Raw genomic sequence first — 27286 nt, 5'->3', positions numbered from 1 at the left:
GTGTACGTTACATTAGCTCACCTAACACTACATTAATAACGTTAATTAGCCACTTGCCCCGTTACAACACATTGCTTGTTGTCACATTTAGTCCGGGTAGGCTATTTTGCTGGCTCCCTTTATTCACGTAATTTAACTCGCAGACTGACTTTAAACTGGCTTTGTCTGATTTAATCATGTATACGTTTTCGTATCAGCCGGAAGTGGTCCTCAATGGTTACCATTTAAAATATGACGGAAGTGAACGTGTGCTGTGTTCTGTAATACACATTATGCAAATCTTTTTGCGAGGTAACGTAAAACAGTCTAAAAACTATTTCCACCTGATACTTAAGGGGCTACGTAATTTTGTCCATTTGTGGCGAGAAATTAATGCAAAAACTGAAACTTGTCAGAGACTGAGACCCACAATGCAACGCGTAGACCTTCTGCTAAGCAAAGATGGCGGCCGTGTGGAAGTGTTGAAGTTTGCGAACTTCGTGTTTTTCTCCTTGTTCCGACAAACGTCACCTTTACGTCCCGCGTCTCTCCGCGCTGACAGGCCAGTGTGCGCGTGTTTTCAGGATCTGTGAACTGGTTTGTCAGCTGAACATTTCCTCAGCTCAGAAATGAAGGAGGCTTTGGTCCTGGTCCACAGACTGGGGGCTCATCCGGACTCTCGGTGCTGGTTCGTCAGCTGGAGCCCAACCGGGACGCTGCTGGCTTCATGTGGTGGCGACAAGGCCATCCGGATATGGGGGCGAGAAGGTGAGCTGACAGTCAGCGACAGTGGTGGAAGTAATCAAATTAGTAATGAATCAATAAAATGATCAAATAAAGGAAGCAATGCAAACACACTGTAATACAGTCTCCGTTAGCAGCCAGTAATACTTGAATTAGCAGTAGGCTTTTATTCAGTGGCACATTTCACATAAATGTATATGATATGGATGAATTATAGTTATTGATGGATTATAGTTATTGATGGATTATTTATTTATCAGTTTACCATTGCAGCTGGTAAAGGTGGAGCGAATACTAACTCACTATATGCTTCTAACTTACTGACGTACTGCTGGGCAGCTTGAGAATTTTTATTTTATTAATCTTATTCTGAAAAGTAACTACTAACTGCATTTATAAAATAGACGTGGCACGTAAAAAGTATCACATTTGCCTCTAAAATGTAGAAAGTCGAAGTACTCAAGATACCTTGAAATTGTACATAGACAAACCACAGTACTTAAGTAAATGTACTTGGTTTCTTTTCACTACTGCACACTGGCATGGTGCTTGCAGCTTTGGAAGAATGTGCAGACTGACAGCCAGATAAGATACCGATAAATGTGTCTGTCAGTTATAATGATAAATGAATCGTCCTTTGTACAGGTTAGGTTGCAGTGAAACAATTTCGTAGATAAGAAAAGAAAAAAAAAAAACTACACAGAAGTTTTTTTTTGTCTTGCCTAATCCAGTTACTGAATATAAATATGAATACTGAGTATTCAAAAAGCAAGATACATGATTACATAGATAAAATACAGTATGTCCATACATACCGGAGTCCACCTGTTCATTATTACCATTTATCCTGGTACATCCAGGGTCCTGGGAGAGCTGTAGCAAATCCTGAGTAATATTGGGCGATAACATACAGACGTCTTGATTTGTAAAATTGTCCTGAGTGTTTAATAAAGAAATCAAAGGCATCAAAATGACTGACAACCTTCTTGACTTTGTCTTTAGGTGACTCCTGGGTGTGTAAGAATGTCCTTCAGGATGGACACCAGCGCACTGTGAGGAAGGTGGCGTGGTCTCCCTGTGGGAATTATCTGGCCTCTGCCAGCTTTGACGCAACTACGTGCATCTGGAAAAAGAAGAACAATGACTTTGAAGTAAGACGGGATGTTTAATCTGCACTTCACTAGAACATGCTTTCATCTCTTTAGATCTTACCCAGAGTCCCACTTTGTTTTCTAGAGTTTGACTGTTTTGGAAGGACATGAAAATGAGGTCAAATGTGTGGCGTGGGCCCCGTCAGGGAATCTGCTGGCGACGTGTAGCCGAGACAAGAGCGTCTGGGTGTGGGAAGGTTTGTGTGTTGTGTTTCATTAGGTGCTTTCAGACCAAACCGTACCCCACTGAGGAACAGACCTGAGAACTATAGAGCTTAAGAGCCTTTTTTCTGTTTGCATTCACACAGCCAGTAGGCACGTTAATGTAATGTTGACCGGCTGATACTTGGTGTGTCACTGCTGCATGACATTCAACAATGCTCTAGTGAAAATTAAAAAAACATTTTGCTTTGATCTATGAAGATCTTTCTGAATTTCCTCTGTGGCAGGAAGCCCAACCTTCAGTTTCAGTCCATTTGTGTCTTCATGTTGAAAGCTGTTGTTTATACTCTTAAAATGAACTTTAAAAATACTAGTTGCTGGTGTTTCATTGGCTCAAGTTAGCATTTGAATCAACATAAACTACACTCATGGTTCCCATTGTAATGGAGAAGAACCTACTTTGCAGTAGCAGCTAAAAAAGTCCTCTGAAACAGTGTTCTGACAACTATTATAGTTCTCAGTTCCTGTGGTGCAGACGCACAAAAAAGCGAACTTCCTCCAAAGGTTCTAAGGTTCTCCGGTCTGAAAGCACCTTGAGTGGGATGGCAGTAAGTGTGTTGGCCTGTTAGTTTATAAAACTGATCCATTTACCATTGTGTCTCACAGTGGATGAAGAAGACGAGTACGAGTGCGTTACTGTCGTGAACTCTCACACACAAGACGTCAAACATGTTGTGTGGCACCCGACACAGGAAGTAGGTCACGCTCTGCTCTGCCCACCTGAATCTTCTCTGTTTGTGGCACCATCTTACTGTGTGTTTACTGTGCCTTTCTATAGCTTTTGGCTTCCGCCAGCTACGACAACAACATTTGTATCTACAAGGAAGAGGATGATGACTGGGAGTGTCGGGCCACCTTGCAGGGACACGCATCCACAGTCTGGAGTCTGTCCTTTGATCCGACTGGGCAGAGACTGGCCTCCTGCAGTGACGACCGTACTGTGAAGATTTGGAAAGAGTATCCAGACCAAAGTGGACCGGGTGAGTTGGTGATGGTAAATTAGTTGCGATAAATCATTTCATTAATCACAAAAAGCTTTCATTGTTTATCCAGTCAGTGATAGATATAACTTTGTCAGTTTACAGATAAATTCTTCAATAAAGTAGGAGCACTTCAGCAGGCAACCATCATAGCTGTCTTGATTTTAAGACTTAACAAGTAGAGAATTAGATAAACAGTATTAATTGTTTAATATTGGAAACAAACTTGAACTTATTTATACAACATGGCACCTTTTTGTCCATTAATGTGGTTTTCTGAAAATATCCAACAGTTCTCAGGTTGTGTTCATTAACAGCTCCCATAGTTTTTCAACAAGAACTTTCAATTTCAACAGCAAATGTGTTTATCAGCAGTGGAAGAGCTGTCATCATACACATACATACACATCCATCCATCCATCTTCTATACCCGCTTTTCCTGGCTCAGGGTCACGGGGATCTGCTGGAGCCTATCCCAGCTCTCTCTCGGGTGGAAGGCAGGGGTACACCCTGGACAGGTCACCAGTCTGTTGCAGGGCCACATATAGACACACAAAGACAGACAACCTCACACACTCACAGTTAATAAATTAAATTGTGTATTATACCAACCTTTGGACCGTTTTGGTAAAGTGTGTAAAATGACATTAGAATAATGAGAAAAAGTTTGCAGCCTCAAAATTTATCTCTCAGTTTTTCTTCCTGCTCTGCTTGTTAAACAGGAGACGTGTTGTGGAAGTGTGTTTGCACTCTGTCTGGGTACCATGGACGGACGGTGTATGATGTCGCCTGGTAAGACCACCTTTATCTCATCACATTTTCTCAGCTGCATCATAGAAAGTTGTGTATTTATTTTCATATTACAGACAGAATCTGGTTAAACTAAGGGTTAATTGATCACCAGCTCAATATGATATCACTTTGATGCCAAATGTGTTGTCGGTCAAACTGAACCTGTTTGTTAGATCAAACTCGGGTTTTAATATATATGTGTGTGTGTGTGTCTCCAGGTGTCGGCTGACTGGTGCCCTGGCAACAGCCTGTGGCGATGATGCAGTGCGAGTGTTTAAAGAAGACGAGTCGTCCGATCCAGACCAGCCGGTTTTCTCACTGGCTGCTCAGGTGACCAAAGCTCACAGCCAAGATGTCAACTGTGTCGCTTGGAACCCAAAGGAGCCGGGACTCCTGGCGTCCTGCAGCGATAATGGAGAGATCGCCATCTGGAGGTTCCAAGAAGAAAACTGAGTGTGTGGCCAATGTGACCCGTTACACTGGGAACTTGTTTCTCAGGTAATCAGGTTATTGATAATTCCCCTTTTACAGCTTATTTGACAGATTTCTCTTTAATGTTACGGTGTATATATATATATCTATCATTTTCATGTTTCTAAACTTATGCTTCAGCATATTCTGTGATTTGAGTCCAAATGTTAGTTTGTAACAGCTCAGATGAGGATGCTTTTCATTCATGTTTATAATAATAAATCTTACAATATAAAAACAATTTGTCTTATCTTTATTGCAAAACACATACCAGACAGCACATCTTACTAAAACATTTAGACCAAAGAATTAAACCTCATGAAACTATTTAATCCCAAAACACAACTGGACAGTTTTCTTTTGCATTTAAACACTCAGTCTGGACAAGGAGCATACCAGTCTTCATAGCACAGCTCAGCTTGAACAGTGTGTTTTTAAAATCTACCATGGTTTATCTAATTTCAGTTCTACCTGAAGTCTGATGGTGGATTACTAAGTATAGAGGCTTATATACTTCATACACTCAAATTCCAGATGGGATCTGTTGTGGCAACTGTTAACTACAACAGTTTGCCATGTGTGTGACACACGTCACATTATAGTAACTATAATCAGATCGTTGACACTAATTCTGGACTGGTGTACATCATTCAGGTGACTTAAACCAACAGTGTTATTTTAACAAGGACATAGAGGATGAGTAATGACAAGCTTACAGACAAAATTCAGGGGCATAAGTCGGCCTCAAAATCAACAGTTAAAAAAAAAAAAAAAAACATCCCTCTGAGTATTAAACAAAATGGCAGAGGCTCAAATGATCAAGTTACTGATTAGTCTGAATCACTCTCTCCTTCACTGTCAGCCTCCTTCACATCCACACTGAACTTGTACTCCTGGTCGCAACCCATGTATGCGTCGCTCATGAAGTACAGGGTGTAGTTATGGACACCCATCGCTGGTGCAACAAAGTCCAGCTTGACCTGCAGAGGGTGGAAGGAGACGGGCATATATAATAAATGATATGAGGCCTGTGTTGGTTTAACAAGTGTTTTAGCCTTATATACATATATGCAGTGGGTGACTCACTGACCTTTGCTTTCTGCTGAAGCGTCAACCTCTTGATAGAGATGAGGCTGTTGGACTTGGGGTCACCGATCACCACCCACCAGCCCTCCTCCCGTTTCTGTTTGGTGAAAATAATTTACAATCAGTACAGTCTATTTTAACATATGTATAGAAATGAGATGCAGAAGTGTTTGGCATTTACCTGTGGAAAGAGAGGTGCGATGACAGGCCCGGTCACCTCCTCCTCCCTCTCCAACTGCACCTGAACCAGAACTGCACTGCCACTGTGAAGATACGTGGAGATATTACACTCGTCTCCAACCCAAAATAATATCCACTCAACTACAAACACACTTTGGTACAAGACAAAACCATCACAAATATATATATGATGACATTTATAAAAAATAAACAATGATATCCTTTGGATTTTGTCACCTTTTGATGTTGTCCTTTTCAGCCACTTCGTACGACAACTCGATGTTCGGGTAGCGGTTACAGAAGCGAGCAACATCGGCCATCTGGGCATCTGAGAGCTGCAGCAAAGCAGTTCTGTCTTCATCCTCCATCTCCATGATGTCAAAGATACTCTCCACACCCTGATTTAAGAAAAAAAAAAAAAAAAAGAGAAATGATGCATTTACATTTGTGCTGAACCAAGAGGTAGATTTTTATAAAGCACCTTTAGTATAATGGGAAAACACTGACGTACCTTTTCTGTGCATCTCTTAATGTGCTCTGAAGTGAAGAAGGGCAGTTGTTTGAGGTATGAGTCCTTGGACCACATGGCCTGTGTGACCATCTGTGCCAGCTCCATAGCTGCCAGTGCAGGACTCAGCCAGCCGTTACTGGACAGCACGTCGACACAGGCCTGGATCAGACGGATGGCCTGCAAACGCAGCAGTCATGCGTGTTAAATACACATGCTGCAATCATCCAGGTATGTCTGTACCAGCATTAATCTGTACCTTGCTCAGGATCTCCTCAGTATCAGACTGCAGCTCAGCGCTCAGCTGCATCCTGGAGAGGTGGGCTTGCAACAGCAGGTTCGTTTTCACATGGGGATCATTGAACTTAGGGTTGTTCGGTTTGTGGGGCACTTTCTGTGCCAGCTGAAATGCAAAAGTGCGTCAACAAATGAAAATTTCACCTTAACTACTTGGCAGGGATGTAATAATACTCTTGGGAGACAAGTTACATTTTGTGTCCAGTCAGTGTGCTGTGTTTACCTGTCGGAGAAGTGCATCCTCATGGTGTCTGATGGGAATGTTCTTGTACTCGGCAGCGTTGGAGATGATTTCAATTAACCCTCGGATCTTTGTCTTGGCATTCAGGGACATGCTAAACAATTCTGTTGTACACAAAGGTAAAGCAACACAGCTGTGTTTAGTTCATGTTGGAAAGCTCTTTGACAAACTTGTGGTTATGTAATAGTAAAAGGTTTTTCGGTTGGTGTGATGATTGTGTTGGCACAAACCGATGGTGGTGTAGTTGATGTAGTAGTATGCAGCGATCATGCCCAAATTGAGTGGTGCTACGTCCATCTCATCCTCTATGCTGATGCACTTGGACTGCTCCAGGTCATTTAACGTGTTCTCCACCAGCTCAGACAGGTGGTCCGACAAGTGACGATGGGACATGCCTGATGAGGTAAACACAAGACTTTTATAAGCTGTTCCCAAACTCTGTTCCACTATAAATAAACCCAATATTGTTCTGTCTTTTTTTAAACTGGCAGGGTGAGATTTGCCTTGCAGGTTGTAGTAGTTGGGGTTCTGCGTCATACGGCGGTAGAGGAACGTCCATGTCATGTAGTCCACGGCGTCCTGCTTGTTCTCCACTGTCTTGGTGACAATCTCAGCATTGAAGTGGTCATGGAGGCAGTGGTCCAAGTGAGACTCCACTGGCAGCGGCTCATACAAGAACTTCTTGAAGAAGTCCTGTCAAGAGCGAGATAAAAATTGATTTGGTTTGTTGTTACTGTCATACAGTCGCTACTTTTTAAAATTGCTGTTCTTTAAAACTGAGCAAGACAAACAGCAGAGATTTTTTCTACCTTCTTGGAGCCCTGACACATGATGACACAACGTCCCTCATCATCTAGCATGGGTCTGTTTGCCTTGCCCACCATCTGGAGAACATCATATATGGGATAGTCCACATATCTGAGAGGAAGAGGGAGAACAGGAGGAGGATGTCACCAACACAGTACAGGCTTTTTCAACTACACACTTTTTTAAACTAATCGGAGCATCAGACTTCTGGGAGCCTTACGCATGGATTTTGCCATTGTAGTACTGGGTGTCCATGACAATGACGAGGTGTGCAGAGATGTTGATGCCCCAGCAAAGTGAGCGAGAGGACACCACCACCTGAACAGCACCTGCAAAAGGAGAAGATACCAAAAGTAACGATTTAGTCCCAACCCTGCACAGACCAAGCTGAGAAAACGGGACAGGAATGACTCGTACCAGAGTTAAAGAGCTGCTCCACTATTTTGCGCTCAGTTGCAGACAGGCCCTCGTGCAGGTAGCCCACGCCGTTGGCCAGAGTCTCTTTCAGAGTTGAATCATTTATTTTCTCCAGGAACGGAGCAAGGTCTTTCTCGGTGCAATGCAAGAACCTGCAGTGAAATCAATTTTATTTTTTCATCCACAGCACAACCATGTAAGAGGACCAACATGTCTAAACGCAGGATCTAGCTGTGGTGACTGACCTCTGAGGAACCACATCAGCAGCACAGAAAGTCAGGATGTCGATGGCTGTGAGGCGAGTCTGTCTGCGGGATGGGACGAACACCACGGCCGGTTTGGAGGGAGAGTGCTTCATGATGGCGTGGTACACTGGCTTGGCCATGGATAGCAGGCGAGTCTGAGTGTGACTCACGTTAAAGCCCTAAACAGACAAAAGAATTAGAAACAAATCAAGAAGCTGAAGGAAATTCATGCCTTCTTTCTATGTGGACTTTTATAATTTACAATCCCTCTCTGTCAAGCAGCACACTGTCAACACACCTGGATGTGCAGCTCCAAAGGAACAGGCCTGACGTTGGGGTGGAAGTTGAATGTGGCTGTGGTGCTGCAGCCCAGCCAGTGGGCCACGTCTTTGGCATTGGACAAGGATGAGCTGAGGGCCACGATGCGGATGGGACGCTCAATCTGAGAGGAGATGTACCTCATCCTGGAGCAGATGACCTCTAACACAGGCTAACAAGAAAGAACAAGGGATGTTAACATGACCCTCAGTCGAATGACCTAGAACACACGCACGCACGCACACGCACGCACACACAAAATGACTGAACCCAGCACAAAGGAGTCTTGTGTTCTTACTCCATTTTCTCCTCCGATGAGGTGTGCCTCATCCACAATAAAAAGACTGACGTTCTGGACGTTCTTTCTTTGTTTCCAGCGACGAGACAGGATGTCCCATTTGTCTGGGGTACTGATGATAATGTCACCTTTTCCCAGAAGCTTCAGATCTGTGCTGGTCTCTCCTGTCAGCAGCACAACTTTTTTGTTCAGGATATCCTGGAACTTCTGATGCCAGTCAACAAACACCTGCCAGACAAAGATTAACACAATTACAAATGATGTTGGATGGAAAAAACTAAACCGTGCAAGTCAACGTCCTTATGGCTCCATACCTGTTCAGCCAGCGCTTCCATGGGGGTGATGTAGACACAGCGACCCTCTGCATTGTGCAGCAGCATCCTCAGAATAGCAAACTCAGCACAGATGGTTTTTCCACTGCCAGTGGGAGCTCCCACAAACACATTATCATCACTGTTGTACACGGAATTGAAGACTAGAGGGACAGACAAAATGCAACTAAGTCAAGAAAGCAAGTGAAGTGCACCTGTCCTTTGATGAATGACATCATTTGGATGAATAGCAGACGATTTTATTTTGTTGTTGTGTACCTTGCGTCTGAATGGGATTGAAGAAGGGGAACTTGTTCTGGTAGAGAGCCTCAAAGGCAGAGTTCCTGAGAGCAGTGACGGGCAGAGGCTGCAGGTCCAGGAGCTCAGTAGGAGGGGGGTACTTTTCTGGTAGAATCAGGTGCCTGAAGGATACTGGAAGCTGAGTCTCACAGGCTGATAAGAACGAGAAAACAGTAAAGCAATTAGTTGAAATGCTTAAACAAAGATTAAACAAATTCCATAGCCTGTTGTACTCAAATGACTTACAGAGCCAGCGGTCTGAGACCACACGGATAAAGTACTGTGGCGGCAGGGGCTCAAACACTGGGACAAAGAAAGTCACAAGGTGTTCGTCCTGGGCATACTTGGCTTTGAGCAAGAAGTACTCGTGGTGGAGGATGACCTCGCTGTCCACATCCTCAACCAGGATCCAGAAAGCCTCTGACGATCCATGAATCTAAGTAGGAAAGTCAAAGTGAGTCGAAAACACAAGAGAAAACTAATGTGCAGCACATCATGGGCTCTTAACGGCATGTCCTCACCTTGTCATCCCACTGGAAATCAGGAGTGATGGTGAGCTCCACTTTCAGGGTGGAGCGGGTGATTGGCTGCAGATGAACAGCCAGGTCCAGTTTGGGGAACTGGTGGACGTACTTGTGGATGGTTTTGCCCATCTTTGGCATTCGGATCAGCTCACCTGAAAAAAATGAAACATGTTACTTGTAATTCCTCTCCAGGCCAATAAGGCAATCCAGTGAGGCTGGTGGAAAACTCACCAATCTCATTGTGGTTGAGGTCATAGAGACGCTCAAAGGGGAAGTTCTTCTTCTCAATCTTCTTAATCACTTCCTCAGGCAGCTTCTTGAACTGCCGCAGAGGAGACATCGACTGCCACCTGAGGGGAGACAGCGTATGAGCAGCCTGCCTTGGTTCAGCAAAGCCTGTTCCTTTGAGAGAGAACACAGTAAAGACTTACATTCTCTTGTCAATCATCTTGCAGAGATTCATGGTCTTGTCTGTGAGTTGAGCCCAGCCCCGGTTTAGCACAATCTCAAATATGGCCCGCATTAACCTTCCAGCACTCTGGAAAAAGAAGAAAATAAAATGTTTATATAAAACTGCTGCAAATGTATCATGGAGTAAGAGCATCTGGCATTTGTAGGCTATGGACTAGCTGCATTATTATTCAGATTAAAATGTTAAAAATATGTTCTGCAAACAAACAATACACAATACATGTAAAATAAAGAGAAAACAGAAACGTTGACTACAAAAAAATGGTAGTACTGGACATCCTGCTGTACCTGTGTAACGTACACCATGTCTGCCATGAGAGCAAACCCTTCCAGCTTGAGCTGAGAGATGTACGCCTGGAGCAGCACGTTGATCTGACATGAAACACAGAAAATACAGAATCGATTATTCACTGGGATTTGATGCTGCTGATAGTAGATAGTAAATGTGGGAGTGAATCAAACTTATGAATGGAAACAACTAGTCAAGACTAATTAAAACTGCACTGAATGTTTCTCCTTCTGAAATTACCCACACCCTCTTGAACTGCAGAAGGAACAGTCCCTGGAGTTTGGCTGTCAGCTTTTCTGAACAGTGGAATTTCTAAACATGATCACTGGTTATGTGTGCGTTACCTTAGCGCTAGGCTCCTCAATGCTTTCCTTCACAGGAATAGGAACTCTTTCCAGTAACTTCTGAAGCTCCAGCTTCTCCTCCTACAGGACATTTATATTTAGCAGGTTAAATACAGTCTCGTTGAGGACTATATTTGAAACTTCAAGACTACCTGGAGACAAACGTACCTCTCTCACAGTGATGTTCCTGAACTCTGAGGAAAGTGAAAACACTCTGAAGAGCTCGATCTCACTCAGAGTGGGTTTCAGCAGCTGGTTGTAAGTTTGAATGGAGTCGTGTGTGATGTAGAAGTGGCTGGCAATGCGGCCCAGATCAGTCACCTTCATGGGAAAAGAAAAAAAAAAAAAAAAGTCAACCAGTAAAATAACCACACCCTGCTCATCACTAATCTACTAGTACCAGAACCACAAAGAATCTTAAAAAGTACACGCTCAGCCATGATGTGCATACCTGGAAGCTGCCGGTCCTCTTGTCATATTTGATCAGCCTGTTCTTGTCCAGGATACTGGCTGCTGTGTGCACCAGGTCCATCCTGCGCCTCTCCAGGAGGGGGTCTAAACTCCGGTCATCATGGGAAACACCATACAAGGTGGGATTGCGGAGCATGCGTACATACAGGTAGGTGTAACCAAGCCAGTTCACTGCATCCTGGTACAGCAAAAATGAGACATTAAAGAAGATAATAATGAACTCAATTTTTGCTACTTCTGTTTTACCACAGCATCTGTACATTCCAGTCACTAACCTTTACATTCTGCACATTGCCCAGTACTATCTCAGCATTGAGCATGTCAGCCAGCTTGCCCACCATCTGACTCTCTATGGGCAGCTGCTGGTTGAGCAGGGACAGATAGTACTGCAGTTCTCCGTGGGACGTGATCAGGATTCCCTCTCCTTTAGTGTCGTACTGAGGACGACCGGCTCGACCAAGCATCTGAAATCAGACATTATTCACTTATTACCATTTGTGACGGTACAAACCAGGCTCTGCTGTGGCTTAGTTGAGACTGACCTGTAAAATATCCAGGGCTCCAAGTTCAGTCCATCTGCCTTTCTCTGGGCTGTACACTTGAGTTCCTTTGATGATGACAGTGTGTGCTGGCAAATTGACACCCCAGGCCAGAGTAGCTGTAGACACCAGAACCTGGATGTGTCGGTCAGCAAACAGATCTTCTACCAAGGTACGGTCGACTCTGGTCATACCAGCATGGTGGATTGCAAAACCATAAGGCAGCAAATCCTTCAGCTCCAGGTTCTAGATTTAAAAAAAAAAAAAGTTCAGGTTTAAGTCCAATAGAAGTCTGATCAAGCTGTAAGCAAATGTAGGTCGTCTGTCTTCTTTTGTTGCAGTGAGGTTGGAGTTATTGGCTTTAACTCACCTTGCACTGCTCTGCCTCAGTTCTCAATACTTCAGTGGATGCTGATCCCTCTCTGAGGAAAAGACCCAGTGTGTCTTTCTCCAAGCACATGTCTCTTATGGCCCTGGCGGTCTTTCCAGTCTCCTTCCTGGAGTGGACAAATACTAGCACCTAATGGAGACAGAGAGGGTGTCTTTAGTGGGTTCTTTCAAATCTTGTTACAGACTGAATGGACGGAAATTTCTCCCTCGCAGGAGTTAGGTCACTTTGGAAAAACAAGTCAGATGAGACTTACCTGGTTCTTTCCAGCATGTTCCATTATCTTTTCATAGACGATCTCATTCATGATTTGGAAACGCTTGATGGCCTTCTTCTCTGTGATACCAACATAAGTTTGTTCCAGGGGTACAGGGCGAAAACTACAGAGACAAGGAACGCAGTTATCACTGATATTGTGCAAACATTGCAAATGAGAAGACAGGTAGCTGTTGTGCAGTGTCCCACAGGTATTATTCTTTCTCCAAACACATACCTGTTGTCAAAGTAGAAGAGTCCCTTGGCGGGATCTACACGCAGGCAGGTAGCCACATCCTCATAGTTAGGCAGTGTGGCACTGAGACCCAGCAGACGGACGTCTTCCTGGGTCAGCTCCACATTGCGGATGGTTCTTGCCACCAGAGATTCCAACACGGGTCCACGGTCATCATGCAGCAGGTGGATTTCATCCTGCAAAACACATTCATTTCATTATCAAGAGTTTTATGTCAAATCACCTGCAACATAGAATTTGACATGCACGACATTTTCATGACAAAACGTGATCACTTACAATGATAATGAGGCGCACTAGCTGGGTGTAGGTACGCTCTCCACCTTTACGGGTGATAATGTCCCATTTCTCAGGGGTGCAGACGATGATCTGAGTGGCGTTTATCTCCTCTTTACAGAGCTGGTGGTCTCCTGTCAGCTCAGACACTGTGATGCCGTAACTTGCCAAGCGCTGGAATAAGAAGAAAAGTAAACTGTTATGTGCAGATCTGTGCCCTTCCAGCATGTAAAAGTATTTCAACATATGTAAACAGATGATATGGGAGAGAAAGAAACTCACTTTGCTGAAGCTTCCCACCATCTCCTGTACTAGTGAGCGCATGGGTGCGATGTAGATGATTTTGAAGTCATCCACATTGATAGTTCCATCCATGTTTATGTGTTTTCCAATTTCCCTCAGCATTGCCATCAGGGCAACATTGGTCTTACCAGCTCCCTGAGTGCACAGAGAGTAACAAAATTATAGGAGAAAATGCAATTGTTAAAACCGTCCCAATGCTTTGGCAGGTAATACAGTTTGCTTACCGTCGGTGCACACACTAGCAGGTTCTCATCTGTCTCCATGGTCGTCTTGAACAGCTTGCTCTGGATGCGGTTCAGAGTTTTGAACCCTTCAAATCCAGCCTGGGCATACTTTGGCAACTTTTCAATGCCAACAAGCACCTGATGACACAAAAAGAAGCTGAATTCAGGGCAAGAACACATCTATACACTGCTCATCACTGAAACATTTTCATTAGTGCAAGTGACACGTTTTCTGTAATGAAAGACAACTAACAAACCTCATCTTCAGAAAAGGGTTTGGGTTTGAGAGCAGGCACATGAACTTCTTCATAACCTTTGCGCTGTTTGCGAAATGAGCCGTCTGGCAGCTGGCACCTCTTGTTAGCCATGAAATGGCTGCCCTGTGTGAAGGCCAGGTCCTCAAGGTCTAGCAACTGACGAGGAGCCACTGACTGCAGGATAATATACACAGAAAGTTTCACAGATTTCATTGTAACACTCAATTTAGCAGTTTTGAGTTATCTAATTGTAAAAAAAAAAAAAAAAAAAAGACAATCAGCTTGTTTACATGATGTCCAATGTTTCAAAACACTACTGCATTATTTACCTCTCCATGGTCAATGTCCATTGATTCCATATCGTCAACACGAGACTTCCTCACTCTCTCCCTGCGAGATCGCTCCTCCTAAAGACACAAAAATCCCAAAATAACAGATGTGACAGTCTAAAGAGGAAAATTCATTTATACAAAACATTCACACAGTTTTAAAAACAACAGGCCTTACTCGAATAATGTCCTCCTTCTCTGTTTCCTGCAGCTGGTAAAGAATCTTTGACAGTTCTTGATCAGACTCCATCTTTCCTATAATCCGTTCCTTTTCTGCCTCACTCTGAGCACTTGCCAGCATGGTACAATATTGAACTGTGTGTCAGAAGGCAGAAAAAATTAACAACTTCAGAAGACACCTGAAAGAAACAACCAGAAAACAATGTTATTCCACAACAGAGACTTACTCATGCGACGATGCTGGCGCAGGATTTTGATGAAATCGAAAGTGTTGAAGCCCAGCAGCAACACCAGCTGGTTCTCACACTCTCTATCATCACTGGCAGTCTGTGAAACAGAAAGAAGTGATGGGCAAGTCTGCACTTATATCTCTTCTTAACACAAAGATTAAAAAGAGGCAAGGTGACAAACATACCTTAAGAATTTCTAAGACTTCATCAGCTCTCTTTTGCGAGACAATGGCATCATCATAGAAACGGCTGAGCTGGCGCTGGAGCCAGAAGGCATCAATGTCTCGAGGATGTAGGTCTTTCTTCTTCACTGTCATCACATCACCTGTGGCACCGAGCTACATGAAGAATAATTTATTTGCTTTTAATGTAGCATAGTGTTCAATAACTTACAAATATTCAGTTAGAATACAGGCAATGATACTGATGTGAGACTTACATTGGCTGAAAGAGTGCAGCCCACATTTGCCTCCACTCCATCATTGTCTTCATCTGACTGCTCTTCTCGCACCTCTCCAAAACGGTCTTCATTCCCATCCTACACAATACAAGGAGGAAAAAAAACAGTGACACCACCTGTTTCGCCCCAACACCTCAGGATAACAATGTTAAAGTTGACCCTTGACGCTACATGTCTGAGTCACAGTTGAGTTACACATGTAACGAAAAGACAAACACCCCTCACCATATCCTCATCAGATTCAAACTGGACATTCACGCCGTAGGCTTCATCAATGTTGTCATCTGTGGATAAAAGATATAGTATGCTATAAAAAAAAAAACACATTTTAATGAAAAACTGATGTGACAGGCTCTCCTGTAGATTGATGAGCTGCATTTTCACTGAGAGACCTACCCATATTCTGTAAATCCTTGTCACCCCCATAATCAGTGATCTTCTTCCCCAGGTTAACCAACACATGGTAGCGCGTGTCATCAACAGCGCCAAGAAGCTGCTCGACTTCACGGCGTCTTTCTTTATCCCTCATTTTATCATTCTTAAGTACTGATAATACTTCATCGGCCGCACCACACAGGATATCACGCGGCTGAGGGTAGGACATAACATTAAGAGTGAAATGACAAATCAGGTTTAGATAATAAATACATGTTGAAAAAAGCCACTTCTTCAGCATTCACTGACCTGATCTCCCAAAGCAGCATGGATGAAGGTGAGCAACGCTTCGTATGTCTCTCTGGTTTCCTTGGTTTTAGGCTTGTACACGATGCCGACCATTTCATCAATGCCTTCAGATAGAAGGGTAAAACCCTTCATCTTGTTGATGTCATGTCTGTCCTCATCTCTTTTTCGTCTCCTGTACAGAAAGAAGAAGAAACAATGCAGAGTTAAGGGTAATGTTATTTAAACTACAGGACCAACATCACTGACGTAATAAAAAGGAACATATATTTAATGCTTGCTTTATTTAAGCACCTGTCTCTTCATCATAGTATAGCAACTTTTGCTTTTCCTATCTTCCAGATAGCTTCTCATTTTGTCTGCTTGGGAAAAATCATTCATTACAGTGAATATTTTATCAAATTATCTTCCATTTCACAATGTAATGTTATCATTGAGAGGTAATGCAAATTAATCTTCTCACAAGTTAAAACAAGATAAGATCAACTTTATTAATCCCAGAGGGGAAATTCAGGATCTTTATCTTCAAATTCAGGTTATTGCTGTTGTGATAACTAATTTGGTTAGAATATCTGATTAACATGATCTGAAAAGTCTGAGAAAACTTTCATTCACTGTTGTAGATTGTCAAACATGATGTTAAATAAACTTCATGTTCCTTTAACCTGCCAAAGCCAATGTGCCCTATAGTGAACAGCACATACTTGTCTCGTCTTTCCTCCAGTTTCTGAGGTTTGGTCCTCTGAGCCTTGTCACCCATCTTGGTCCCCTCCAGCTTTCCCACCAGGGACAGCACCTCTCCGGTGGGTTCATCTCTCCGTGTCCGGTCGATCAGAGACCGGTCAGCTTGTAACACCAAGTTGGAGTTCTGACAATTCAACACAGACACACACAAGGTGATCAATTCAACACAGACACGTGGTGATCAATTCAACATAGACACACACAAGGTGATCAATTCAACACAGACACACACAAGGTGATCAATTCAACACAGACACACACAAGGTGATCAATTCAACACAGACACACACAAGGTGATCAATTCAACACAGACACACACAAGGTGATCAATTCAACACAGACACACACAAGGTGATCAATTCAACACAGACACACACAAGGTGATCAATTCAACACAGACAGACACAAGATGATCAATTCAACACAGACACAAGATGATCAATTCAACACAGACACAAGATGATCAATTCAACACAGACACAAGATGATCAATTCAACACAAACACAAGGTGATCAATTCAACACAGACACGTGGTGATCAATTCAACACAGACACATGGTGATCAATTCAACACAGACACAAGGTGATCAATTCAACACAGACACACACAAGGTGATCAATTCAACACAGACACACACAAGGTGATCAATTCAACACAGACACACACAAGGTGATCAATTCAACACAGACACAAGATGATCAATTCAACACAAACACAAGGTGATCAATTCAACACAGACACAAGGTGATCAGCCTACACATCTCCGGCTAGGCTAACAGCTAGTTAGCTAAATGGCTAGCTAAGCAGGAGTCGGTGCGAAATAAAAAGGCGTAGCTGGTTAATTTTATAAATTAGCCACATATTAAACACAGACACACTTTCTTTGTGTACTTGTTGATAGGTTACTCACCGCTTTGTACTCATACTGCAGGCTCCGAGCAGTAACATCCGCCATGGTGCGAGTTTTGTCTTTTAGCTTTTACCGAACTTTTCCTCAATGTGAACCCGTTTACTCCAAACTTCCACAGAGATCACTCCGCTCAGCTGTTTGTGGAGACGCCGGCAGCGTCGGTCGGTGTTTTATATGTGGAGCATGAGACTGTTTTCACAATATCCGAGTTTCACATTACAAAGTGCGTTTTCCACTACGTTACAATAACGCCGCTAACACGAGCGCACAACAAGCCGCTGCCTCAGTTTTCCTTTTCCGGTGTCAAAGATCAGACCAGAAACAAGCAGCGCCCCCTACAGGCGACCTCCATTTACCACACCACCTGTTTACAAATATTCAAAGTATTTACTGACAAAATCAACATCATTTCTCAAGAGCAAGAAAAACTTACAGCTGTTTCTGCTTAGTTGTTTTGCATTTCTTTGCAGTCAATTTGTCATCTTATTTATTTATTCATAATATCCATCATCTATGCCCACTTATTCCTAACCAGGGTCACAGGGATCTGCTGGAGCCTATCCTAGCTCTCTTTGGATGAAAGGCAGGGGTACACCCTGGACAGGTCACCAGTCCATCACAGTAATAATAATAATACAAATAATCTTTGAATTGCACAATTTGTATGAAAAGTGCTATAGAAATAAAGCTAATTGATTGGATGATTGACTGATTACTGTAGTAGTTTCATGATTTTATGTTGATTTACTGTTGTGTTTTATTTTAAGGCATTTTCTCATTAGGTTGATCTATTATTGATCTATCAAAGACATTAATGATGTTGCCACGGTTTGATTTACTGTTCCTTTCTTGTGCATTGTTATACCACATGACACAAATATGCTTTTAGCCAAACTTTACAGTAAACCTATACATCTGTGAAACATTCCATAGTGCCTTAATAAGCCAAATTTTTCAGCAAGGTGTGGTTTCCTCTGGCAAATTTGATCCCTCACAATGAAATGGTAATTAAGAATCAAAGCAATAGTCTTCTTTAATGCAGTGTTATATAGTGTTATGTATGAATATACTATTGTGTGTTTTACTGCTTTGTGCTTTGTGAGTGTATAGTCGATGGGCTACAGTTATACAGCATTCACACCTAGATGGCAGCATTGCAAAGCAATTTGGAGTTCAGCATTTTGCTCAAGGACACTATTGAACAGGAGCCAGTGGTCCAAACATCAACCCCGCCATTATTAGATGACTTGCTCTACCTTGATGCTCAAGTTGCTTGATGTTCAAGCAGGTACAAATGCTTCATGTAAATGTGAGTATGCCTAACAACTCTATATGCAAGTATTTTACATGTCTAGTTTCTGTAAGAATATGTGAAAAAATATTTTTGATTCAAATTCCCTTTAATTGTGTTGTACTATGAAATGCAGGAAGTACTGAAGATAAACCAGTATTATTGAACTAAGACAGGAGTACATTGGAGGAAGATGCAGTTAGCATGGGTGTGACCATTTTCATGAGAAAGCATGTTTTCATGTTTATATTTACTCTCTGTGACCTCATATAACTTCCAGCCCCTTTGCGCATCTGGCAACAGCATCTGTCATTTTCCACCAGTTAAATGACTGATGTTTTGGATCAAGTGATCCAGCAAAGACAGAAGTTGACATAGATAATGGGTAGTAGACGTCAGTGAAACAAATTATAGGCTGACATGCATATGGGGTTGAGGGATTACTGAAACTGAGTGTGTCTTCTTCAAATGTGCGCACATATGTGCACACAAAGTGTGATTCAGTATGGCTGAAGTTGTTCCAGGTCATATTCACAGTCTGTTGAGCTTCCTCTCATCACATTCATTACGAAGTGCACTCCCCTATCCTCTGTAGTTAAAATAATATACAGACTTGTGATCAACAGTAAGAACAATGGTGTGGTCAGTGATTAATTTGCCTTGCAACACATTCTCAGTGGTTGGATTAAGACATAGCAATTTAAATTATGGTTTGATGTTTCTCCCCCAATATGGCTTTGTGAAAATCCTTCACTGTACTTAAGACTTGTGTCCTGACAATGTGATCTCTGTAGCTTTGTGTCACAGCAGCACCACATGAGCACACCTCAGCTGTCTCAGCAGCTGTTGCAGTGACGCCATCTGTGAGCACACACTGTCCCTGAACTCATGACAGGAGTGTGAGAAAACACTCTGCCTCTGCAACACACACACACACACAATGTGTATCCTTCATATACAGCATGTACCTAGATAGAATGGAACAGGATTGCTTTTTCTTAGGGCCCAGGGATTAAAACTTCTTCTGTGACCCAGACGAGCTTTGAACAAGTTCTTTGATTGAGGTTTACAGTTGGTGCTGGCAGCACTCTACTCTAACATGAGTATGCTTAAGAGGCTGGGTTAACCAAGATAAGCTATTACATGTTAATGCCAGAGCTCCTCACATGGCTTCCCGGCTATTCTTGTCCTTACTCAATTTAGTTGCACAGTGTTCATGATGATTTCTAGAATGTGCTGATTCATCAAAACAGCCATACATTTGTCATATTCACTTGCTAAGGCAAAATGAACCAGATGACTCAATTTAAAAAGCTGGCCTTCTGGCCTGACTGGATTATCTGCACAAAAGAGGTGATAAAACATGTGACCTTTTATAATAACACACTCCACTAACACTGACAATACTGAGGAAGGCTGGGATGAGTGAATCCACACACAACAAAGCTTGGTAATGTCTCTCTGTACAGTTTTATTTACATGATACTATTCTGTCATAATGCTGGATAGCAAGATTATATGTAATACATAAATATCAACACAGTTTGTTGTTTTTTCATTTTTTGTACAAATTTGCATATAACTAAGAATCAGAAAGGAAAAACTCAAACGGATACATACAGTTATCTTTAAAATGAAAAGCATTCGTACAGGGAAGAAAGAATGGGGATAAACAAGTCACAAACATACATGGGTTTCAGTGAGTCAGGCAGCCATGAAAACACACTTTTGCACAGGTGTGTGCACATGCACGCGCACAAATACAAACACACACACATACATACAGACACTCACACTTCTCTACGGTGCTCTATAGCAGACACACAGACCAATAGCTGTTAGACAGATGAGAAGTTACATCTAATCTTGGTATCTATTATTTTTCGTAACTCTAGCTCTGGCATGCTCCTGTAGTTCTGTAAACATGTGCTGATAAACCAGGTAGCTCCACAGACAAAGGGTTGGGGAACAACACACTCATACACACAGCTCACATGAATGTTCTGTTATCGCATAAAAAAAAAGAAAAAAAAGAAAAAAAAAAAAAAAGAAACACAACAAAAATTATGGTTCACATACCCTAATTCCACAAATGCACTGAATACATGCGCTATCATCAACCTCAGTGGAAGAGAAAAAAGGCTAATAAAACATAACATAATTATTTCTCAGCAAATAAAAGTTCTGATCCCCTATTTTGAGTGATGACAAACATTTCCATAGCACTAATGCAGATGAAGAGTAACTCAAGCATTAATCCTGTTCATTCATGCCCCTATAATGTTGTAGCCTAAAGTCGCCTACCAGGCCTGCCAGGGAAGGGTGCCATCCTTCCTCTCAGGCCACACATTAGTGCACACAGCCTTGCACCAGGCATCTGTGATAACAATCTGAACTCAGACCAGTTGGGGAACTCCTTTACCCATTATGTCCATTGAGACTCTGTAGGTTCAGTGAACTGTGGAATAATTTGTTTGTCCCTGTCTAGCATGATACCTCCAGCCATAATGGAAACAGCCTCATCACAATCAAACCAATCAAAGTCAGCACCGGCATGCTGATCAGAGGGTCACTGAGGCTGGTTATTAAGATGATCCATTGTTCTGCTGGGGTCAAAGCTGGTGAAAAGAAAATAAGAGGGAAGACAACAAAGCAGCTGTGAGGTAGGTAAAGCTAAGAAAGACAGAGACAAAATAACAAAGCCCCTTGTGCATGGTGGGGGACAGTTGTACGGTTCTCCAAACGATGACTGACTCCAGTACCAACGGAGCACAGGCCAAGTAGTTCCAAAGTTGGTGGATTTGTGTGGACTGTTACTGTGTAGTCTGAATACTCTGAAAGACCTGCCAGTGTCTGACATGTGACATTAAAATGGCTGTCTACAGTTTGGCACAAAATGGCGCCTGGTTTGGGTGAGAGGAGCACAGCGTATCCTGGACTGTTAGCCTGGGCTGCTTTCAATAAAACAATACATGTTCTTAGAAAAAAAGGACTCAACTGTGGCAAACTCACACCACAGAAAACAAGATAAAACGAACTAATGAAATAATCAAAAAAAGGAGAAAAGTGATCATTCATGCATCGCCCTCTGACAGGATCTTTTCATTTTTTTCTTCTTCCCCCCCTCCCTCCCCAACATTATCTTGAGGTTGTAATTTGTAAATCAAGTCCTTTCAATCCTCACTTAGTCACTCATGCCGGTGCCCATTTCAAAAGGTTCACACTCATAGTTCAGTCTTTGTCAAAGATGACGTCATCGTTGCCAACACTGCTGTTTTGTCAAATCTATATTCTCTGGATCTTGTCAGCCACCACCACAGGGTTCTCTTTACGGATCTTGGCGGCAGCCTCAGTCTTGTAATCATAGGGACAGTTGTGCTTGTCAGAGTACCGGTGGATGCCACAGAACAGGTTTCCACAGCGACAGTCGAACCCTGGAAGAACAAATGTCATGGATCAAAGCTAGAACAGGACAGGTGAACAACTACAACTAATGGTAGGACATAAAAAAAAACCTTCTTTACTTTTGTGACCAATTAAACGTATGTTACAATTTGACAGACATAAGAGACGCATCCTGGCCCATCACCCCACTGCTTACCTGTGAGGCCCACCCTTTTGCGGCACATAAAACACCTGTTCTTCTTCGGCTTGGGGGTGTCACCCTTGCTTTCTTCAGTGCTGGAGGAAGCTACAGGAGAAGGGCTAGAAGCAGCAGGCTGGCTTACAACTGCATATAGAGAAAGACAACAGGGAAAAAATAATTATGAGTCAAATTAAGCTTTAGGAGATAGGCAAACACTGAAACTGTGTACATTTGTCTGAAATGAGAGTTAAATGTATTTTTCTTATCAATAAATTACCCCCTTTTGTTCTTGGCACAAATAGTGCAATACTCTGAGAAAGCATCAGCATCTGGTGTAGACATATTTTTAGGCTGGTTTATTTTTAGGCAGACTGTTTCTTGGAGGCTGTAAGTAAAACCACCAGCTGGGTTTTAGGTATGTAGCAAAGCGTCAAAAATAAACTGTGGCTACAGTGTTCTATAGGCGAATGTTTGCCTTAAGAAGTCTGCATATTATAATGTGTCAAATGTCTGCTGATCTGATATCTAGATATGTGCGTGTATGCATCTGTGTGTTTTTACCAGGCTCTAGGGGTTCAGGCTTGTCCTCTCTGGAGATGCTCATCTCTGTCATTTGTTGAGTCACAGGAAGTGATCCTTGAACAGTTCTGAAGAATAAAAGGAACAACTGGGATGAACAAGAGAAAAGGAACTAGTCCACCAGCAAGTCAAGCATTCTCCAATTCACAGAATCCCCTGAAAAAGTAAAGCACATCTAATACTTACCTAGACATATCTGGTGAAGAGGCAGGGGAGGCATCAACCTTGGCTAGACTGGCTTCTAGTCTCTGGATGGCTGAGGCCTCTGAGGTAGGACTAGCAGCTGTGCCTGAACGAGAACACAGTGAACTCCATTAAACAAAACTCAAACTGAAAATGGTGACATTTGAAAAAAGAAAAGAAAAAAAAAAGTGGTATGTGCTTCATATTTCTTAATATGCATTTCTTTGCTTTACTGTGTATTTCCTTTGTCTCAAAAGTCCAAGTTTTACTACTAGCAGGCTGCTAGTGTCACGCTGTGAGAAATATCTGACCTTAGAAATGTGTAAAGGAATGATCACCCCTAACCTTGAACAGTGTCATGAAGAAAACAGCTGTCTTTCATTACACAAAGTGGAAAAACAGAGGGGTGGGGTAAAGGGAAGGAGCTGGGAGAATTCATGACCGGCTTATACCAGTTGATATTTCAAAGCCATGTCTACATTTTTTAACTTCTTAGTTACTCTCCAGCTGTAAATATATACACTCAGCCATATTTTATTTTTGTTCACATCATAGGCACAAGGTTTCTCAGATCAATTTGACTGTATTTTTTTTACTTTTCTGAAAAAAGGAGGGAAAAAAGCCTTCTCTGTTTGTTTTTGTGTATATTTGTGTGTGCGGTCTTACCCATAGGGCTGAGGGGGCTCATGCGGTCGCTGCTCTGCTGCCGTGTCAGGTATTCCTTATAACATACAGAGCACATACCATTGGTTCTCGGGTTGCCATAGAAACCACAGCCTGTGGCACAAAGCATGGGCACCGGGCTCTGGTTTGTCTCTTGGGCCATTGCTAACAGAACAGGAGAGACAGAGGGAGAATGCTTATTAGGCCAATAGACACAAAGTATTTTTCTACATGTGAGATACAGCTGTAAGCTAAAACGTTTCCTGTCACAGAACATGTTCAACTGTAGAGCCGCTGCAAATTTGGCTCAAAAGACACTAGTTAACGACATAAGAGGATAATCATATAATGAAAATTAAAGAACAACACGGCTCTTGGTTCTGACTTGCCCTTTGGTCTGAGTACAGTAATTAAAGCTTCTCCACAGGAAGTCCAGAGAACAAACAACACTCATTGTGTTCTGCTGGACTCTGTTCTGTCCCTCAGCTTTAGCGCACTGTTGTGTCCCTTTAGTTAATTCCTCATTACTAAAAGGTAACTGCATTATATGTGATCAAAAACATAATGACAACCGAACAATGGATTTTAGATTACCCTGAATTGTCCCGACAACTGAATCTATCATCTATGTGTGCATGAGTATCATGAATACCAATTATTATTCATTACAACTAGATCCCTCATTAGGTTATTCACATCCTCCATTTAGACACATAAAGCTCTGACTCACTGGCAGTATTGTCACCACAAAACATCAACAATACCATGTCAGGTAAAATTATGTTCTGTCCTTACCAAAACAATGAATGAACATAAGTAGGTCATTAGTTTCACAAAGTACTTCCCATCCTCCCTGTATTTTTTTTTTTTAAACCACACAAAGCATTTACAGAAGTCTTGAGTCATTTCTCCCCACCCATACGCCCAGAAAACAAGCGTGTATGTGCGTAACTTGGCAAAATGTGCAGTCCTATGACGTTATCACCCTCCTCTGCTGCAATGCAATAAAGCAGGAAGTTGTGTAATGGGAGACACCGCAACAGATCAAACACACTTGATGACTGAAAAGACAAGTCAGGACGGTCTAGATTACTTGGGTAAGAGGCATCCTGTCCACCAGTCCTGGCCTGGCTCTTTTACAAATCATTTAATCTACTGATACCAGACCTAAAAAACATACACAGATAGCAACAACCACCATATATGTTTCCCTTGTAAACAACCTTTAGTCCTGTTGTGCTCTAACATGGCAGCTGCTTGCTTGTGCTGGCGCGAAGCTCGTCTATATTCTGGTCAGGGACACAAACAGTCGAGCTTAATGTTCCAGGCGAGGCTGGCAGCAGTTTCAGAACGTCCTGTCAGTTCACTCGAGGTGCCCTGACCTCAGCAACTGACTAACAAGTGCTATTAAACACTGAGCAACACCCCCGCCCCCCTTCTTTCTCTTCCCCTTCACGCAATCACCACCATGTCAACAAAGGGTTTTCTTGGAAAAGCTTAAAATGACATTCCCTCTTTTTGCCTCATAGGTTCAACTGCTGACAGTGGAAAAAAGGAGAGAGCTAGAGACTGGACACCATCATGTGGCTCAGATGAAACTCTTCTTAACATGTGATACTCAATATAGTTCTCTTTAAACTTCACAGCAGTTTATCATGTACACAGCTGACTGTACAATTTTAGCTACACATCTAGACACCATGTTCTTGATTGTGTTCCTCAGGAAAGTAAACAGACACCACGACACGTGACGACAAAAACATCAATAAAGATACAAAGAGCATATCAAGGTCCGTAGTAGCTAACAGATTAACAGATTAAGTGTTGGCTGCTACTGACACAAAGGAACAATGGACAATGGGGCTCAGCTGTCAGGTTTGGGCCCAGCTGTCAGAGAAACTGTAGGCATGTTAACCTAGACTTTACCAGACTTCTCAAGCAAAAGGAAAGCGAAGGGTGATAACTGTAATAACACTTAAGTGATCTAAAAGTTTTAAGATGAAATAGGTCTTTAAGAGGATAGGGCACAAAATACGATACAGTCTTGTTAAAGTTAGCCCTGAGCAGATATTAATCAACAGCTACACTGGCACTAACCAAGAACATCCAAAATATGCCATTAGTAGTGCTGATTACTGCAAAATCCATCTGACAGGGCAAGTTAGGGGGTTCCCAGCACAAGGCAGATCACCAGTCTCATTCTTTTCACTAAAATCAAAATCCTCATAGCAAACTGGTCTGACTTGAAACTGTTGGCTTCTGTGCAATGGGAATATGAGGGTACTTTGAAACAGGTGTTATTCTCTCTAACAAACAAAGGAGAAGACTTCTGTATCAGCCGCAAGCTTGGCTCCTATTTCAGGCCCTGCTGGGCTGAAAACTACTGAGTCACACTGAAGAACAGAACCACAAAAAGCCATCTGTTTGGTACAAGCAGTAAACTACTTTCTATAAAAGAACACAATGCTGGATCTAACCATCAGAAACTGACAGGAAGGGAACAGCACTGCTGTTTTTCTGTAATAACCCACAGTCTAGACACTGTGGTCTTTCCTTTGTTTCTTCTTTCTTCCTTTGTCTGCCATCTCTCTGCTTCCTGTTTTGTAGCTCTTCTTTCTCACAATATTTCTACTAATAACTATTTTCTACGTGTCTTCAACGAAGCTAAAAGACCAACCTCGATTATATAATCACACTTATCCACTTAGAAACGACTTGGTGGCACCACATAGCTCTGAACACCGAGCAAACCCTGTTTTCTACAGGGGTGAAACTACTGCAAACACCGGGCAAAGCTGTGCTGACACTCCGTTTAATATTTAAGCACATTCACAGCGACTCTCTTCGTCTACTCGACTATTCGGCTTATAAATTTTCTATTCCTAGACAGGAATTAACTGGGTTTGGTTCCCCATCCCCCAGCTGGAGGCAAACAGAAAAGCAGAGACAGAAACCAGCACTATCTAGCTCCCTCCCTTGTTTTTCCCCTCAACCAGACGGAGTCACGTTCGAGTGCTTGTGCTGTTTCCAGTGAGGAGGTGCCGGAGGTGACAACAGAAGACACACACAAAAATGCTTGTTTACCACACAAAACCATCACGCACACTCCGCCTGACCTTTCAATCCACCGTTAAAGGTCGCCATGACCGACCACCGGGTTTGGTTAAACAGCCCTCTTTTTGTCGTGTACCTCGACAAAATTCATCCTGGTTGTTAAGAAAAAGGAAAACATTAATCCAAGATCATCACCTGCTAAAAAATCGATGAGGTTTCTCGCGAGACGACAGGGAAAAGTGGTCGTTGGTCGTGGCAGAAGAAAAATAAAAAGACAGGTCGAGAGTGTTTCAGGTCCCGGTAACGTCCTCTTCTCTGGCTGTGTTTATATGGCGCTGTCCTCGGTGCCACACGGGGTTTTAAGATGGGTTTAACGCGCCCTTCCTCGCCCTCCTGCCTCTCTTTCGCTCTCTGTCAGTCTCCCGTCCCTTCTGGATGGATGTTTGTTTC

At 42.6% G+C, this 27286-nt stretch overlaps 3 protein-coding genes across 5 annotated transcripts; 1 reads left to right on the top strand and 2 right to left on the bottom strand.

The window, feature by feature from the left end:
- The first annotated feature begins 407 nt into the window (after nt 1–407).
- ciao1 (cytosolic iron-sulfur assembly component 1) lies at nt 408–4580 on the top strand. The gene is made up of 7 exons (XM_026320867.2): nt 408–747; nt 1726–1874; nt 1960–2071; nt 2703–2791; nt 2875–3076; nt 3799–3868; nt 4087–4580. The coding sequence occupies exons 1-7, from the start codon at nt 609–611 to the stop codon at nt 4319–4321; spliced, it is 996 nt and encodes a 331-aa protein (XP_026176652.1). The 5' UTR covers nt 408–608; the 3' UTR covers nt 4322–4580.
- On the bottom strand, nt 4572–17772 carry snrnp200 (small nuclear ribonucleoprotein 200 (U5)). Its single transcript, XM_026320865.1, has 44 exons — nt 17481–17772; nt 16529–16692; nt 15828–15999; nt 15540–15732; nt 15369–15427; nt 15123–15221; nt 14869–15021; nt 14681–14780; nt 14452–14588; nt 14274–14351; nt 13945–14118; nt 13688–13825; nt 13443–13598; nt 13164–13334; nt 12867–13060; nt 12630–12753; nt 12356–12505; nt 11989–12231; nt 11722–11910; nt 11427–11624; nt 11144–11296; nt 10976–11056; nt 10631–10714; nt 10303–10409; nt 10103–10221; nt 9869–10023; nt 9594–9783; nt 9327–9500; nt 9051–9211; nt 8737–8964; nt 8419–8610; nt 8121–8299; nt 7876–8027; nt 7679–7787; nt 7461–7569; nt 7155–7344; nt 6882–7046; nt 6634–6755; nt 6373–6516; nt 6117–6293; nt 5843–6003; nt 5607–5688; nt 5430–5522; nt 4572–5319 (listed from the first exon to the last, which is right to left on the bottom strand). The coding sequence occupies exons 1-44, from the start codon at nt 17523–17525 to the stop codon at nt 5170–5172; spliced, it is 6414 nt and encodes a 2137-aa protein (XP_026176650.1). The 5' UTR covers nt 17526–17772; the 3' UTR covers nt 4572–5169.
- Nucleotides 17773–20222: 2450 nt separating this feature from the next.
- Nucleotides 20223–27281, bottom strand: zfand5a (zinc finger, AN1-type domain 5a). Of its 3 annotated transcripts, none has more exons than XM_026322001.2 (6): nt 27032–27281; nt 23786–23947; nt 23123–23225; nt 22919–23004; nt 22373–22501; nt 20223–22205 (listed from the first exon to the last, which is right to left on the bottom strand). In XM_026322001.2, exons 2-6 carry the CDS (start codon nt 23943–23945, stop codon nt 22057–22059), a joined length of 627 nt encoding a protein of 208 aa, XP_026177786.1. In that variant the 5' UTR covers nt 23946–23947; nt 27032–27281; the 3' UTR covers nt 20223–22056. The 3 variants fall into 3 exon arrangements, with proteins under 3 accessions (XP_026177786.1, XP_026177784.1, XP_026177785.1); XM_026321999.1 differs by having other exon boundaries at nt 26899–27037; XM_026322000.2 differs by lacking the exon at nt 27032–27281 and adding an exon at nt 24578–24841.
- Between the last annotated feature and the right edge of the window lie 5 nt (nt 27282–27286).

Source organism: Mastacembelus armatus, chromosome 9 (assembly GCF_900324485.2).
Source record: "Mastacembelus armatus chromosome 9, fMasArm1.2, whole genome shotgun sequence".
Taxonomy (NCBI): domain Eukaryota; kingdom Metazoa; phylum Chordata; class Actinopteri; order Synbranchiformes; family Mastacembelidae; genus Mastacembelus; species Mastacembelus armatus.
Note: the sequence above shows the minus strand (reverse complement) of the source record. Positions and strands in the feature narration are given on the sequence as shown.

What these genes read in the sequence shown, in the direction of transcription:
- ciao1 (XM_026320867.2), top strand. Translation starts at nt 609, where the DNA reads ATGAAGGAGGCTTTGGTCCTGGTCCACAGACTGGGGGCTCATCCGGAC. An exon ending in CCGGATATGGGGGCGAGAAG is followed by an intron (nt 748 to 1,725) that starts GTGAGCTGACAG and finishes CTTTGTCTTTAG; the next exon opens with GTGACTCCTGGGTGTGTAAG. An exon ending in GAGCGTCTGGGTGTGGGAAG is followed by an intron (nt 2,072 to 2,702) that starts GTTTGTGTGTTG and finishes TGTGTCTCACAG; the next exon opens with TGGATGAAGAAGACGAGTAC.
- snrnp200 (XM_026320865.1), bottom strand. Translation starts at nt 17,525, where the DNA reads ATGGCGGATGTTACTGCTCGGAGCCTGCAGTATGAGTACAAAGCG. An exon ending in TGCTAGTGTGTGCACCGACG is followed by an intron (nt 13,599 to 13,687) that starts GTAAGCAAACTG and finishes CTGTGCACTCAG; the next exon opens with GGAGCTGGTAAGACCAATGT. An exon ending in TAGTGCGCCTCATTATCATT is followed by an intron (nt 13,061 to 13,163) that starts GTAAGTGATCAC and finishes TGTGTTTTGCAG; the next exon opens with GATGAAATCCACCTGCTGCA.
- zfand5a (XM_026321999.1), bottom strand. Translation starts at nt 26,926, where the DNA reads ATGGCGACCTTTAACGGTGGATTGAAAG. An exon ending in TCTTCACCAGATATGTCTAG is followed by an intron (nt 23,005 to 23,122) that starts GTAAGTATTAGA and finishes TTTATTCTTCAG; the next exon opens with AACTGTTCAAGGATCACTTC. An exon ending in GCCTGAACCCCTAGAGCCTG is followed by an intron (nt 22,502 to 22,918) that starts GTAAAAACACAC and finishes CTCTATATGCAG; the next exon opens with TTGTAAGCCAGCCTGCTGCT.